Source organism: Bos grunniens, chromosome 17 (assembly GCF_055505025.1).
Source record: "Bos grunniens cultivar Pamir isolate PY7600 chromosome 17, Bosgru_T2T1.0, whole genome shotgun sequence".
Classification (NCBI taxonomy): domain Eukaryota; kingdom Metazoa; phylum Chordata; class Mammalia; order Artiodactyla; family Bovidae; genus Bos; species Bos grunniens.
This window is the reverse complement of record NC_141181.1, coordinates 53,771,204-53,788,063: the sequence shown is the minus strand read 5'-3', so window position 1 is coordinate 53,788,063 and position 16,860 is coordinate 53,771,204. Positions and strand designations below refer to the sequence as shown.

The 16,860-nt window shown below is 46.1% G+C and overlaps 1 protein-coding gene and 1 long non-coding RNA gene across 12 annotated transcripts in view; one reads left to right on the top strand and one right to left on the bottom strand.

Annotated features, from left to right (window-relative positions):
- The first annotated feature begins 811 nt into the window (after positions 1–811).
- The window catches only part of CFAP251 (cilia and flagella associated protein 251), a 74,060-nt gene continuing 58,011 nt past the window's right edge, over positions 812–16,860 (top strand). For 7 of the 11 annotated variants that reach the window (XR_015144466.1, XR_015144467.1, XR_015144465.1 and 4 more), the window contains exons 1-5: positions 812–914; positions 1,789–2,384; positions 3,432–3,830; positions 11,878–12,015; positions 14,484–14,593. Coding sequence is in view for 8 of the 11 variants with exons in the window: in XM_086347586.1 (XP_086203712.1) it covers positions 1,809–2,384; positions 3,432–3,830; positions 11,878–12,015; positions 14,484–14,593 (1,223 nt within the window). In the remaining 3 variants the exon portion in view is untranslated. Of the gene's footprint in view, positions 1,016–1,788; positions 2,385–3,431; positions 3,831–11,877; positions 12,016–14,483; positions 14,594–16,860 lie in introns of all 11 variants that reach the window. The other 4 variants (XM_086347588.1, XM_086347587.1, XM_086347589.1 and 1 more) reach the window with 4 other exon arrangements.
- On the bottom strand, positions 12,795–16,149 carry LOC147355397 (uncharacterized). Its single transcript, XR_015144468.1, has 4 exons — positions 16,023–16,149; positions 15,721–15,807; positions 15,055–15,094; positions 12,795–12,933 (listed from the first exon to the last, which is right to left on the bottom strand). It is a non-coding gene; the product is annotated as an uncharacterized LOC147355397 (long non-coding RNA).

Genomic DNA, 16,860 nt, shown 5'->3' with positions numbered 1-16,860 from the left:
CAACCCACTCCAGTATTCTTGTTTGGAAAATTCCATGGGCCAGAGGATGGAGGCTACAGTCCATGGGGTTGCAAAGCGTTGGATAGGACTGAGCACACACGCAGGCACCCACATGCTTATCAGCCAGCCTTGTGAAAAGAGGGTGTGGTGGGGTCAGGAGAAGCATTCAACCCTCCTAAGAGTTTTTTTGCCTCAGTGCCTTTGGCTGGTTTCCTTCATGTCTTCCTTCAGAAACCTCAGGATGGACATGCAGTCCGGCTGTCTTTTGTGAAGGGCTAGTGGAGGGTCGCTGTGAGGTGGAATCATCCTAATGGATTTTACCACACTGGTTTGATAGAAACATTTTGTGATAAGAATCGCAAGATAATGTAACCTGTGTAATATTTAATCCCAGCCAGCTAAAATGATCTACACAACATGTAGTTCCCCGGGCGAGGAGCTTGGAGGACAGTTGTATGGTGCATCAACGAGATCGGAAAATTCAGTTTGCTTTTGACAAAGAGAATTTTATCAAACAGTTTGTACTTCTTCACTTAATTTTGTCAAGCCTTCAGAAAGTCAGAATTGCTAAGATTGGGCTCTGCAGCTTCTTAGTGGATGGCGGCAAGGGAAAAACTGGGGGACAGGAAGATGAGGAAAGCCAAATTTCAGCTCGCCAAGTCGCGGCGGCGCCTCTCCCCACCGACCGCCAGGGGGCGTGCTCGGCCCGCTCCCGCCTCTTTCTGGGCACGTGATCTCGGTCCGGCCTTCTCGCTTTACGGCCCGTCGCCTGCAGCGGCAGCGGTTACCATGGAGACGGAGCTTGGTTGGCAACCGTAACTAGGGAGCCTGTGGAGAAAGCGGCCGCAGCTGGAGGCCGGGAGGTGGGAAGAGGGCTTCACGCAGCGGGACGACCCCGGCCTTTGAGGACCAGGGTGGGTGCGCTCTGTGAGTCAGGAGCGGCGTCCCCGGCAAGGCGGGGCCTGGTGCCTCTCGGGGGGCGGGGGGCGCTCACCCCACCTGGGCCCGGCCTGAGGTAGGTCCAGGGAGACCTCCACCGCGCCTGAGCTTTGTGACCCCAAGGGCCCAGACACCTGCTCCCCGCACTCCACCCCTCCCTCCCGCACCTTGCTGCTTACTTGCTGTTTTACCTTGAATAAGTCACTACACCTCTCAGCGCCTCTTAAGTTTGCTATGAAGAATAAACGAGAGAATACGTAAAAAGGCTTTTAAACTTTCTAAACGACTGCTGCCATTTCTCAAGCACTCTGTGCTGCAACTCTGTTGAGCATTTTACAATCTTGTCATCTTCACAAGACCCCCAGAATGTAGGGTTATCATTTTCATTTTGCCAGTGAGCAAATTTAGACTCTGAGGGGTAAAGTGACTTGCCCGAGGTCACAGAGCTACTGAGTGGTAGAACTGGGGTTCAGTGCCAGCACAGGCTGACTGAAAAGACAACACTTTTAACCACTACCTGCTTCTTCCTTGATTCATGTGATTAGAATTGTCCCAAATACCTGGGTTATCATTTTGCTGCCTGTGGGAATATGAGTATATTTAAAGTGAGTTAGAGGGCTCTAAAATTATTCCTAGAAAGCAATGAATCCCCGGGGGTAGGGGGAGAAGGGGTGTTGGGCATCAGTATTTTTAAAGATTTAGGACAAGCTTTCCCAGAAGTCTGGTGTTCTTATTCTCATGGAAAGGGACCGAGCTGGCATTGCCCATTTCATTGATATGTTTGTGGACCAGGAAATCCAAGTGGGACAGAAAGGGCCCTGCTGACTATTATGTTCAAAATTTCTTTAGAGAAAACTCCAAAGAGAATAATGTCAGATGCAGAGGAAAACCCACTAGAAGAAACAGAAGAATATGGAGAAATAGAAATGCAAGAAGAGGATGATGAAGAAGAAGAATATCCAAAGTTTGAAGGGCTAGAAAATGTGCAAAAGGAATTAAAAGAAGTTAACACATTAGCATGGATAGAGTCTCCAGAGGAGGAGGAGGAGGAGGAAGGAGAAGAAGAAGGGAGGGAGTTTGGGGAGGAGGTGGAAGCAGAGAATGGGGAGGAAGGAGAGGTGGAGATAAGAGAAGAGGAGGAGGACAGGGAAGGGAAGGAGGAGGGAGAGGAAGAGGAGGAGGAAGAAGGGGAAGGGGAGGAGAGAGTGGAGGAGCATGAGGAGGAAGAAGGAGGGAAGGGAGAGGAAGTGGTAGAAGGATTTGGGAAGGAGGCTGTCAAAGAAGAAGTGGGGGAAGAGACTGCGGAAGCACTGGAGGAGGAAGAGGAGGCCTCAGGAGCACAGGAAGAAAGCACAGTGGAGCCCGAAGAAATCACCACGTCCATTATCAGTTTGGAGAGATTTACGCAGCCTGATTCCCAGACAGTCTTGTCAGAAATATCCCTAGTAAGTAGGAATTGTCATTCGTTCATTCATTCCTAATCATAATTGCATGCTTGTTACCCACTTACCTGCCCAGCTGTGGGAATATAAAACCAAATAAGACACAATCCATTCTCTTAAGGAGCTCTAGGGTGTGTAGGGAGGCAGACCCATAACCAAAGAGCAAGTGTTAGAAAACTAAGTGGAGTGAAGGGACTTCCCTGGTGGTCCAGTGGCTAAGATTCTGAGCTCCCAAAGCAGGGGGCCTGGGTTGGATCCCTGGTCAGGGAATTAGATCCCATATACTGCAACTAAGACCTGGCACAGTCAAATAAATATTAAAACAAACAAACAACTGAACTAAGTGGAGTGATTGAGAGATGCATAAGAGATATGTATCTATATTAAGGCTGACAACCCAGCTTAGAGGATGATCAGGGAAATCTTCCTGGAGGAAGTGTGTACCAGACCTGACTTAAAGGACAGTGGTTAGCTGGAGTGTGCTTATCTAAACAGAGTCAGCCTGTAAAACTCAGCTGTGATCCAAGAAGTGTGCGCCTGGGTGCTCAGTTGCTTCAGTCGTGTCTGACTCTCTGGGACCCTGTGGACTGTAGCTCACCAGGCTCCTCTGTCCATGGACTTTCCCACCAAGAATACTGGAGTGGGTTGCCATGCCTTACTCCATGGGATCTTCCCAACTTAGGGATCAAACCTGAGTCTCCTGCATCTCCTGCATTGCAGGTGGATTCTTTACCCACTAAGCCACTTGGGAAGCCCCAAGGAGAAGTGACTCTCTGTGACTTTGTGGTGGTTTTGGAGGCCACTTAGAAGAATCATTTTGCTGTTGTGGGTCTGCTAGTAAGCTGAGAATAAATTTGACACACCCACGATTCCTGTTATTTGAATACAAAACATCCCAGGCTCTCTTTTAAAGCAGTTCATAGTTCTGATGTGAGGCTAACACTAAGACTGGCTGCTGATTAGGAAAAGAAAGGAGACTAAATGAGGGCGAGTAGCGGCGTGTACTGGATTTGGCATCACAGTCTCCTTTTTATTTCTTTTTTTTTAAAGAAAAGTGGTAGCGAGTCAAAGCTTTCATTACAATCAGAGTTTTTGGAAACGTTCGAGCTTCCAAGAAGCCCTGGCTCACAATTAGAGTTTCTGGATTTGGATGTAACCACTTCTGGGGAACCACTGATTAGTTTCCCGGAAAGGCAGCCTTCAGGCGAGCTCGACCAGAGGCCCCAAGATGAATTGGAAGAAGAAGAAGGGAGAGACTTGGAACCAGAAAGGGGAGACTTGGAGCAGGAAAAGAGGGAAAGGAGAAAAGAAAAGAGTGTATCATATATCAGCAAGAAAAGCGAAAAAGAGTCACAGCCCAAAGCAAGGATCACCAAGGCATCGCTGGTCTCCACTGCCACTGAGGACATTTTGTTCCAAAGGAGGGAGAGTGCCAACATGTACCCCTTGGTAAGTGTGGCGTCCATTTATGTGTTTACTTTTTAAAACTTTTTATTTTTGTATTGGGGTATAGCTGATTAACAATGTGGTGAAAGTTTCAGGTGGACAGCGAAGGGACTCAGCCATACACATGCGTGTATCCATTCTTCCTCAAACCCTCCTCCCATCCAAGCTGCCAAATGGCCCCCAGTGCTTTGAGAGTATTTTGCCTATGGAAAAAATGCCACCAGAAAGATCCATTTTAAGCTAATCATAGACTTGGTCTTTTTAAAGTTCGGTTCAGAGCTCTGGCTGGACGTGTGTGACAGAATGCGCTGCATCTGGATTCAATAGCGGTGCTGTTCTGCAGGCAAAGAAATTCCCCAAGCGGTTTGTCTGTTGCATAGGGTGTTATTTTCTTTCTTTCTTTCTTTTTTTTGGGGGGGGCACACCTTGAGGCATGTGGGGAGTTCCTCGACCAGGGATGGAACCCATGCCCTCTGCAGTGGAAGCACGCAATCTTAACCACTGGACCGCCAGGGAAGCCCAGGGTGTCGTTTTCTTGCGGGAGACTCAAAATCTCTCTCTCCCCTCTCTCCTCTCCCCTCTCTCTGTTTCTCTCCCTTCCCACTCTCTCTCTTTGATATTCTAGTACTTCTCATCCAGCCACCAATTCTTCTTTTTCTCCTCCTCTCCTCACCTCTTCTCCTGTAACTGGCTTGATCCTTTTAGCAGCTCCCCAAACCATGGCAGTTTCCTAAAAACTAGCCACCCCAAGATGGATCAATAAGCGAAAGGTCTGGAAGAAGTGAAAGCCACCAGGAAAAGCACCATTCGATCCAATGGAGTCTGCCTTTGCTGCCACTGACAGCATTGCAGGGAGGCGCCATCTGCGAGGAATAAAAATATTATCATTTGCCAAGAGAAGGAAGAGGAGGTTTCTTTTCCCCCTTCTTCCTCCATCTGCTACTTTCTGAAAATTGTTTTCTGGGATTCATCCTCCCCCTGCCTCTCCACTGTAGATCCGTGCCTTTGGAAGATTTGTAAGTGATGGAGTGTGTATACTTAATGCAGTTCCTAACACAGAGTGAGCACTTGACAAGTGTTAACAACCAGATGATGAATGGGTGGTGGTGGTGGTGGTAATGGAAGGATGCCGAGGGGAAGTGCGGAGAAATTGACAGCCTCCTTTCTGTAGATGTGGCTGGCTTTGAGCAGTGGAGTTAAAGCTTCAAGCTTGCAGTTGCTTGGTCTGAAAGAAAGAATAACTTTGAGTTTTTTAGAGCCCATGAGGACATTGGTCTTATTTAGCCGACTAACCAGAAATCAGGTGATATCACTGATGAGAGCAAGTGATCTTTGTGCCAGGGCCCCCGCTCCCTGGACTTGACAAAAGCCACCATGCAGGTCTGGGCCCCTGTTAGCCTTGGGCTTGCTGTGGAACCAGACTTGCAGAGGCTGTCCCCCTTTGCAAGTTTGCTTAGCTCTCTGAGGGCGCTTTCTTTTTCCTTTCCTTTTGCTTTTATTGTTTCTTCTTTTTGTTAAAATGAATAAGTGCTCTTTATTAAAATTTTATATATATATATATATACACACACACACACACACACACACACACAGAGGTTCAGTGGCTAAGACTTTGTGCTCCTAATTCAAGGTGTCTGGGTTCGATCCCTGGTCAGGGAACTAGATCCCACATGCTGCAACTGAAGATCCTAAGCTCAAAGATCTTGTGTGCCACAACTAAGACCTGGTGCAGCCAAATAAATAAATAAGTAGTCTGTATTTATCTTTCTTAAAAAAAAATTCACCCTTTATTTCTTTTTTCTTTAAAAAAGGTGAAGATTCCTATTCTTTAACACACTCTCACCCAAAACCATTTTCCTGAGATGATTACTGTTGCAGTTTGGTATAACCATGTATCTTTCCAGACTTTTTCTGGTACATATACAAATATGTATCTATACACACAGAAACGCGTGCGCACACGTGTACAGTGTACACACACACACACACACACACGTTTGTGTTTCAGTTTTTGTTTTTACCAGTGAGATATTCTGCATCTCTGTAAAATGTTTTTGCACTTAGTATCTCTTAGAGGATTTTTTTTGTATCAGTGCATGTGTATCCACTTCCTCATTTTAAATTCAGCTATTTCCCTGTTGATGGCCATTTACGCTGTTTCTAATTTCTTGCTCTCACCAAAGGTGCTTCTGTTGCAGGCAGTGGGGCCTCCTCCAGGGCTCGAAAGTGGGCTCTTGTCTAACACTCGGAAATGAATTGTCTGAGGAGGTGCACGTGCTGACAAAGCAAGAGGCTTTATTGGGAAGGGGGCCCAGGTGGAGAGCAGGAGGGTAAGAGAACCCAGGACAACTGCTGTGCCAATGGGTCGCAGTCTCAGGTTTTATGGTGGTGGAATTAGTGTTCAGGTTGTCTCTGGCCAATCAGGGTCCTTCCTGATGGCACTTGCTCAGCCAAGATGGATGCCAGCAAGGAGGGTCGTGTTCCTTATTGGGACCTCCTGTTGTGAAATAATTCATGCAGTGGTTGCTTATGCTGCCTGGCCAGGGTGGGTGGCTTCAGTCAGTGTGTCTCCCCTAACTCTTCAGTGCGTATACTTCTCCATCTGTGTGCCACAGCACCCTCATTTTCCTTTGGGGTCCCCTGCCTTATCCCAGAGGCCTGTCATAAGTTGAAATGCTCATTGGTAAATAGGCATAGCTGTGGATACCATCTCCACCCAAAATACTAAGTATCATGAGTTTATGAGAAGGAATCATATGACTATCGAATATAGTGAAATCTGGCTTTGACAATCAAGTTTTGTTTTCCAGATCACCACGTTTTAGAAGATTAATATGAGAGGTGACTGTCCCCATGATCATCTATCATAAACGTCAAAACTAGTGCAAAACGCAATGAGTATGAGTCCTGTGTGATTTTGGTTAATGGTAAGGCTGCTCAAGGAAGTTCTGTGACTACTGAGTGAGGTCCATCTAGTTTTGATCTTGGAAGAGTTGTTTTACCTGGAGGCAGGAGTCTAGTTAAGAATGTGTTCTTTTTATAACTAATTTGTTAAATTGGAACATAAATTTCCAGGATGACTATAAGGCCTTTTAGAATTACTAGGTTTCCAAAAGAACCCTCTCACATGAAGAAATCAGCTTTTAAGAAGCAGCTAGGGGGGACTTCCCTGATGGTCCAGTGGTTAAGATTCCACACTCCCAATGCAGGGGTCGCTGGTTTGATCCCTGGTCAGGGAACTAGACCCCACAGGCTACAGTGAAGATCCTGTGTGCTGCAACTAAGACCCAGCACAGCCAAATAAATTAATTTTAAAAAAGATCCAGCTAGATATGGAATATTTCCATTCCTAAAAGGTGCAGCTTGAGACAATTATGATTCCATAATTCTACCACTCACACCCATGCAATAAAAGATCTAAATATAAGTTACAGCAAATGAGCAGATGGAATGAGGAGACAATGGAGAATGAAGTGTGTAGGAGAGAAATTGGCCACGTTGCCCACTCTGTCTGTCCTGGGAGAAATATATGGTCCATCATTTAACCTTAAGTATCATTCAAATATCAGAAAGGAAATACACCAGACTTCATCTCTGTGCTCCAATATAATTCACTGATTTTTGGTAACTAATTACATAACCATTATTTTAAACACTCTACCACATCAGCCTTGGTTAATTTTTAAAATAGACTGTATGGGGGGGGGGGTGGCAGTTTTAGGTTATAGAAAAATGGAGTGAAAAACAGAGAATCCCGTGTAGTCCCTGTGCCTTCTCCCCACCCCGGTCTCCTCTGTTATTCTTGCATTTGTGCGGTGCGCCTGTCACAGTGGATGAGCCAATAGGGAAGCGTAAGTATTGCCTGAAGTCCATAGTGTACCTTTGGGTTCACTGTGTGCTGTGTAGTCTCTGGCTTTGACAAATACGTAATGGTACATATCTACCACTGCTGTTTCATGCAGAGTAGTCTCACTGCCCTAAAAATCTCCTGTGTCCCACCTGTTCATCTCCCCCTCTCCCCTAGCACCCCAGCCACTGGCAACCATTAATTTCTTCAAATTGTCTCCATAGTTTTGCCTTTTCCAGAATGTCATGTAGTTGGACTCATACACCATATAGCCTTTTCAGATTGGCTTCTTTCACTTAGTTAGCATGCCTTTAAGTTTCCTCTGTGTCTTTTCTGGCTTATTAGCCAATTTCTTTTTAATTTTTAAAATTTTAATTTTATTTAATTTTTTAACCATGTCTTGTGGCTTGTGGGATCCTCGTTCCCTGACCAAGGATCAAACCTGGGCCCTTGGCAGCGAGAGTGGGAAGTCCTAACCATTGGACTGCCAGAGAATTCCTTCATCGATTTCTTTTTTTTTTTTGATGTGAACCATTTTTAAAGTCTTTACTGAGTTTGTTACAGTATTGTTTCTGTTTTGCGTTTTGGTTTTTTGGCCATGAGGGTCCAGGGATCAAACCCACACCCACTGTATTGGAAGGTGAAGTCTTAACTACTAGACCACCAGGGAAATCCCCCCTCATTTATTTTTTATCACTGAATGATACTCCATTGTATGAATGTACCACAGTTGATCTGTAATTTTTGTAAGAGACATTGAAAACAAAAATATACATAAACAAACTGCTATTGAATTGAAAACAATAGTCAGATTTATAGTACCTGTTATTTTTCATTTCAGGAAATTTTAACTTTGTTTTATTTTACTTGTTACTAGAAACATGGGGTTTTTAATCCTCCTAAGGGGATTTTATCTCTTTATATTGAATACTTTGTCCTTCCAGGGAGAATCATGAATAAGGAACAAATACTCAGGCTAAATAATTGCCTTTCTTAAGAAGTTACTTAGTGACTTTATTATAACTTATCCATTCTACATACTCTCAGTAAATTGAATTTCACAACAGTCAGTGCTCACTTTATGACTGATTACTGAACTGGGTTCTAGGTTCTGGGGAGTAGGTAAATAGGAAGTTGTTTCTATTTACTGTTGAAGGCTTTCCCTTATTTTTAAAGGAAACATTTTTATTGAAATATACAAAGAGAAAGTGCACACACAAGTGTAGAACTCACTGAATTCTTACACAGTAAACATACCTGTGTAAGCCCCTTGCATCTTTGCTTTTCTTTCTAAATGGAGTTATTATCAATCACATACCATAAAATCCACCCTCTTAACTGTTTCTTAAAAGATTATGGTAAGGTACTTCCCTGGTGGGCCAGTGGCTAAGACTCCCAATGCAGGGGGCCCGAGTTCTATTCCTAGTTGGGGAGCTAGTTCCCACATGTCACAACTGAGTTCTCATGCCACAACTAAAGATACCACGTGCTGCAGCTAAGACCTGGTGCAGCCAAATAAATAAATACATAGTTTTAATCAGATTGTGTTAAAAGGTACATAATATAAAACTTATCATCATAACCATTTTTACATGTAAAATGATTTTGTTAGGTTGGCCAAAAAGTTTGTTCTAGTTTTTCTGTAAGGAAAAACCATGTTAGGTGGCGGTGGTTTAGTTGCTGTCGTGTCTGACTCTTTGTGACCCCATGGACTGTAGCCCACAGGTTCTTCTGTTCATGGGGTTTTCCAGGCTAGAATACTGCAGTGGGTTGCCATTTCCTCCTCCAGGGGATCTTCCTGACCCAGGGATCGAACGTGGGTCTCCTGCATTGCAGGTGAATTGTTTACCAACTGAGCCACCAGGGAAAACCTCATAAGCTGTTATGGAAAAACCCAACAGAACTTTTTGGCCAACCCAGTAAATACATTCATAGAGTTGTGGAACTGTCATCATCGCCATCCCCATAACTCTCTTCATCTAGTGAAACACACGCTGTACCTACAGCTGCCAACTCCCCACCCCCCACCCAGTTCCTGCCAACATCCTTCTACTTTCTGTCTCTATGAATTTGACTATTCTCGGTACCTCAGACAAGTGGAACCATTCAGTTCATATTTGTCTTTCTGTGACTGGCATATTTTACTTACATTATGTCCTGAAGGCTCATCCATGTTGGAGCATGTGTCAGAATCTCTGTCCCTTTGGAGGCTGAATAATATTCACACATTGTTTATCCGTTCATATGTCCATGGACCCTGGGGTTGCCTCTGCCTTTTGACTATTGCAAAACGTGCCGCTCTGAACATGGGTGTACACGTATCTTTTTGAGACTCTGATTGATGTTCTTTTGGGAATCTACCCAGAAGTGTAATGGCTGGATCACATGGGGATTGTATTTTCAGTTTTTTTGTGGAATTTCCACACTGTTTTCCACAACAGCTTCACCGTTTCACACTCCCACCCATGATGCATAAAGGTCCCAGTTTCTTCGCATCCCTGTAAAGTGTACCCTTTAAGTTTTTTTAATTTTTAAAGTTATTTTTGTTGAAATGCAATTGATTTGCAATGTTAGTTTCAGGTGTACAGCAAAGTGATTCAGTTATATATAATATATATTTGTATGTATATATATGTGTGTGTGTGTATATCTTTTTCAGATTCTTTTCCCTTATAGATTATTATAAGATATTGAGCATAGTTCCCTGTGCTATACAGTAGGTCCTTGTTAGTTATCTGTTTTATATATAGTAGTGTGTATATTTTAATCTCAAATTCCTAGTTTATCCCTCCTTCCCAACCCACTTTCCCCTCGTGTAACCATAAGTTTGTTTTCTATGTCTATGAAAATTTACCCTTTTAAAATGTACAATTGGGTCTTCCCTGGTGATCCGGTAGTTAAGAATCCACCTGCCAATGCAGGGGTCACGGGTTTTAATCCCTGGTTGGGGAACTAGGATCCCACATGTCTCAGAGCAGCTAGGTCCTCATTGCTACAACTAGAGAGTTTGTGTGCTGCAATGAATGATCCTTCATGACCCAACGAAGATCCCTGCATGCCGCAACTTAGAACTGATGCAGCCAAAAAAAAAAAGAAAGTACAATTGTTTGGTTTCTTAGCCCATTCACAAGGTTATGCAACGTTTGCCACTATCTAATTTCAGAACATTTCTGTCACCCCAAAAGGAACCCATACACAGTAAGCAGTCACTCCCCACTTCCTCCCCCAGCCCCTGGAAACCATTGACCTACTTTCCATCTCTATGGATTTGCCTATTCTGGACATTTCCATATAGATGGGGTCATACACTATGTGGTCCTTCGCATCTGACTGCTTTCACTTAGCATCACATTCTTAGGGGTCATCCACGTAGTAGCATGTTCTTGACTTCTCAAGGTGATGTTTCTCTCTTTAAAAAAATTGTTATTTGATGGCAGTTTTATATTTTTGGCAGTTTTGGATCTGAGTTGCAGCCTGAGGGCTTAGTTGCCCCACGCACACGGGATCTTAGTTCTTGGACCTGGGATAGAACCCACATAGCCTGTGTTGAAAGGTGTATTCTTAGCCACTGAACCCCCAGGAAAGTCCCAAGGTGGTGTCTCTTTATTGGCTGATGATGTTGTTGCAGGAAGGGGAACCCTTTCCAGGGCCTGAAACTGGGCTCTTGTCTAACACTCGGAAATGAATTGTCCGAGGGGACACATGTGCTGACAAAGCAAGAGATTTTATTGGGAAAGGGCACCTGGGTGGAGAGCAGTAGGGTAAGGGAACCCAGGAGAACTGCTCTGCTGCGTGGCTCGCAGTCTCAGGTTTTATGGTGATGGGATTAGTTTCCAGGTGGTCTTTGGCCAATCACTCTAATTCAGTCTTTCCTGGTGGTGCACGCATCGCTCAGCCAAGATGGATGCTAGCGAGAGGGATTCTGGGAAGTGGACGGACACGCGGTGTCTCCTTTAGACCTTTCCCGAACTCTTCCGGTTGGTGGTGGCTTATTAGTTCTGTATTCCTTATCAGGATCTCCTGTCATAAAACAACTCATGCAGATGGTTACTATGGTGCCTGGCCAGGGTGGGCGGTTTCAATCAGTGTGCTTCCCCTAACAATGTGAACCCTTTTCCTCCAGGACTCGTGCTAGGATCGCCCTGCAGCCCAGCTCTGGGCTCACACACCATAGTGTCCTGCTGGTTTACCTTTGTCTTACAGACCATGACCTGGTCATTCGGGTGGAACAGTTCCCTTCCTGTTTACTACCTTCGAGAAAACCAGAGAGTCCTTCTCTACGCCAGTGGTCACACTGGGGTCATCTACAACGTCCTCAAGAATAACCAGTACCATCTTCAGGTTTGGAGGCCCCTCTTCTGGTGAAAGAGGTTGTCGTTAACTTGAATGCAGCACTTTGTTTTTTATTTCTAAGACCAACCTCATTCTATCTCAGTCACGTGTTCCTTCCTCCCTTCTGAATCAGAGCGAATTCTGTTTGCAAACAACTTTTGCTGTTTGTTGTCTTTCTGATTCTAATCAGAATCAATTTACAAATAGCAGTTGACTTTAATTTTATAGTAACTAGAGTCTAAAGCATCTGTATTTTTTTACATTTCTGTAAAAATGGGGTCAGGAGAGACCATGTTGTCTCCACGGGACAATGATGAACGCAAAGGGAAGCTCTTCAGCGGGGATTCAGACCTCGTTAATCCTTAGCCTCCTTTCCAGGGCTCTCAGGGCTTTGATCCTCCTACTCATGTTGAAAAGTGGGTGTTAATATCCCCATTTCACAGGAGAGGAAACTGAGGCTTAGGTCAATTTAGCTGACTGGCCCAAGGCTGCTCTAGCAGGTGGTGAAGCTGGGTTTTAGGCTCAGGTCTCCTAACTTGAAAGTATTAAGTAGGTCAGTTGTCCTCCTCCCTGTCCTCCCTCCAGCATCTGTTTTTATTTACACCCCCTAAGTGCCTCCTTAAATGCCCCACACACCTTCTGTCCCCACACTGCTCTGCTTCCTCTGTTCCGGATGTTTTTTTTTTACCCCTTTCGTTTTCATTTACCTGTCCAAATGTTTTTCCAGTGTCTGAATTTCTACTAGTTAACCTGGTAAACAGTTCCACTTCACCCCTTTCAGTTGACCTATATTTTAATAAGGACCTTCCTCAGTCAATGCCTAGAAGCTTCACCAGGTATTCTTCCAAGAGGTCAGCCAGTACTCAGCATCCTGCCAGGGATCCAAGACACGTGGGTGTAACTTCAGGAATTTGCTTCCTAGAAGTCCTGAAATACACACAGTCAGCACGCCCTTCTTGGCGCTTAGTTGAATGTGCAGCGCCGAGCGCAGCAGAGGGAGAAGGGACAGTGTGATGGTAGGGATGTGGAGGAGGGGCAGATGGGCTGAGAAGCAGGGAGCAGCCAGGCAGGCGTCCAGCCTCCCCAGAGGGGATGGCTGGGCGGGGCCTTGGCCATTCATTCATTTCCATATGTATTTGTCATAACCACTACGTTTCAAATGAGGTCATGAACAAAACAGACCTAGTTCCCCCCACCATGGAGAGGCAGACATTAACCAAGTGAACACATAAATATATAACTAAAGATTAGGGACTTCCCCTGGTGGTCTGGTGGCTAAGACTCTTGTGCTCCCAAAGCTGGGGGCCTGGGTTCGATCCCTGGTCAGGGAATTAGTTCCCGCATGCCACAACTGAAGATCCTGTGTGCTGCAACTAAGAGTTCCCATGCCACAACTAAAAGGTCCAGCATACCACCCTGAAGACCTAGGGTCCCACGAGCGGCAACTAGAGACCTGGCACAGGCAAAGAAATACATAAAAAATAAAATTGCATAAAAATAAAGATTATAATAATCGCTGGAATGGGTATGTGAAATTGCTCTAAAGGAGAAAAATCAAGGTCTGAGAAGACTTCCTCTGAACTGGTAGGCAGGGAATGGAAAAGTGCTATTTTTGCTGAGACCCGAAGGCTGAGCATGAGCCAACAAGGGGCAGTTTTGCGAGGAAGAGCATCCCCGACAGAGAGAGCTCCAGATTTTCAGGCCTTTTGTGTAGGGCCCAGAGAAGAGGCCAGAGTGAGCGAGGGGGTGACATGGAAAGAGGGCAATAGGGATTGTTTCCTGGCTGCCATCTCTCGTTTGTGTTTCCAGAAGATTCCTTTTTGTGTGGGGAGGATTGTAGGAGGATACAAGTGAAAGCAGAGGCCAGCAAGGAGGCTTTGGCTCCAGAGCTGCTCAGGGACCCGAGTGAGCAGTTTTAAGGGAGATGAGGCCAGCAGGGGGGTCCAAGGAGGTGGGACCTGGGAGGACCCAGACATTTATTCTCAACCAGGGTTCAGAGTCAGGTACATACCTCGACCCCTAGGAAGCCACTGTTCTTGTGGGGCGTGTAGCTTGTCCTGTGAGTGTTTTGTTTTTTTTTAATACTTTTTTTTTACTTTTAATGTGGGCCATTTTAAAAGTCTTTGTTGAATTTGTTGCAATATTGCTTCTGTTTTATGTTTTGGTTTCTTAGCCCTGAGGCATGTAGGATCTTAGCTCCTTGACCAGGGATGGAACCCACATCCCCGGAATTAGAAGGGGATTAGATGGTCCAGCTCCTGGACCATCAGGGAAGTCCCTCCCACAAGCGTTTCAAGGGAAAGTTTGAAAACCTCTGGCTGTAGAGTAACACTGGGAAAGTGGGCAGGAGTTGGATGTTCAGAGGTGGAGACTGGACAGGGAGCTAACGTCTCTCTCTGGGGTCCCGCCTTTCCTGCTGGTACCAGGGCTGGGCCGCACCCTCCATGTCTCAGAGCATCTTCTCTCCATGTCCACAGGGCCACCCCAACGTCATTTCCTGCCTCTGCATCAGCGAAGACAGACGCTGGGTTGCCACGGCCGACAAAGGGCCTGACTGCCTGATCATCATATGGGACTCTTTCACAGGGTAGGCATGCCAGAGTCACCTCCTCCTCATTTATGTACAGTAATGGGCTGCTGTAACCCACAAAAAATGGGGCATGCTGGTCTGGGGATACAGAAGCTGGTGCTGGAATGTAGGGCAAGGTGCAAGGGTCCCAGGAGAGCTTGTCTTCCTGCCTCAAGGCCCATGGGAGTGACATGACTTTGGTGAATTTCCCATGGACAATTCTTGGCTCTTTAAGCCAGAAACCTTGTTGCTTAGATGGTAAAGAATCTGCCTGCAATGCAGGAGACCTGGGTCCGATCCCTCGGTTGGAAAGACCCTCTGGAGAAGGGAATGGCTATCCACTCCAGTATTCTTGCCTGGAGAATTCCATGGATAAGCTGGCGGGCTACAGTCCATGGGGTCGCAAAGAGTTGGGGACACGACTGAGCAACTGACGCTACCAGGCACACTGGCCTGAGGGGAGGCCAACTCACACTCACCCAGCTGGGGGACACAGAGAAGTTGTGTGACTTTCACCATCTGCAAAAAAAAAAAAATGCTAATCATACCGTCTTTGTTTCCCTGGGATGCTGTAAGGAACTACCTCCAGGGACTTTCCTGGTGATCCAGTGACTAAGACTCTGTGCTCCCAATGCGGGGGGCCTGGGATTTGATTCCTGGTCAGGGAACTAGATCCCACATGCTGCAGCTAAAAGATTCAGCACAGTAAAATAAATAAATATATATACAAAAAAATTACCCCCCAACTAGGTGGCATAAATTACAGAAATTTTTCTCTCATTGTTCTCAAGGCCAGACATCTGAAGTCAGGGTGTCTGCAGGGAGCTCCTCGGGGCCCTGAGAGAGAATCTGTCCCATGCTCCCCTCCTGACTTCAAGTAGTCACTGGCATCCTTGGTGGCCCTTGACCTGTAGATATGTCCCTCCAGCCTCTGCTTCACGTGGTGTTTTCCCCTCCATATCTTTCTGTAAGGTATTTTCTCCTCTAAAGACACCAGTCGTTGGGTTTAGGGTCCTCCCTAAGCCAGTATGACCTCATCTTAACTAATTAGACCTGCAGAGACTCTGATTCCATGTAAGGTCACATTCTGAGGTTCTGGGTGGAGTGAATTTTGAGGGGCGCACCATCTGACCTACGCTACTCACCTTACGAGATTGTTATGAAGATCCAGAGCACAGTCCCCAGCCCAGGGCAGATGCTCGCAGATGTGTGTCCTTTTGTAATTCCTGGTCCTAGAGACAGAGGGCAGTGTCAGTTTCATCCACAAGATTGTAAGGGCTTGACTGGGTGTGGGGGGTGGGGTGGGGAGAGGTGAGGTGGGTTGGACGAGTCCAGGTGGAGAGGAAGGTTAGGAAGAAGTTACATTGAATTTCTGGACACAGGAACTTCCCTCCTCCGGGTGGCCCGTGGCATCCACAGGGCTGTGTTAGCTAGCCGCAGTCCTTACCTCGCTTGGCCGCCCAGTGGCTTCCAACACCCTTCACTCCCCTTGGCTCCTCTGACACCATGTGCCCCTGGTTCTCCACCCCGTGCTGTCTGTTCCCGCTCAGATTCTTCTCAGCCTTATCCTCCTCTGGCCGTTCCTTAGCTGCGGCATGAGGGGATGCAGGTGCTGTTGGTGATGTTCTCCAGCCGGGCAGGAGCACACCCAGCGCTTGAAGCCAGACCATCTTACTCTCAGTGTTTGCTGTGTTTGCTGAGGGGGCACTGCTGGAGGGGGTTCCACCTGCTGGTCCCATGGGCCTCCCCTGCCAAACTGTCCAAAAGTCCAGTGCCTTTGCCCCCAGATAACCGCTGCCTCTGCCCTTCCTCTCCTGCTTGAGCCACTGCAATAGCCTCCTGTTGGATCTCTCCTGCCCCACCTGCAGTTTTGCTCTTCAACCCACCCTTCATGGCACCGAACTACTTTTTCTTTTAGTTATTTATTTTTGGCCACACTGCGCGGCATGTGGAACTTCTCCAACCACGAATCACACCCTCGCCCCCTGCAGTGGAAGCATGGAATCTTAACCACTGGACCACCAGAGAAGCTCCTGAACTACTTTTACACATACAATTTCCTGGCATTAATTACATTCACAATGTTAAGCAATCATCACCACCATTTGCAGAACACTTGCATCGCCCAACCAGAAAACCTGAAGTAATGAACTCCTCACTCTCCCTCCCCTCAACCTCTGGTAGCCTCTCATCTACTTTCTATCTTTGTAGATTTGCCTGTTCTGGACATCTCATGTCAATGGAGTCATACAATATGTGGCTTTTGTGTCTGGCTTCTTTCACTT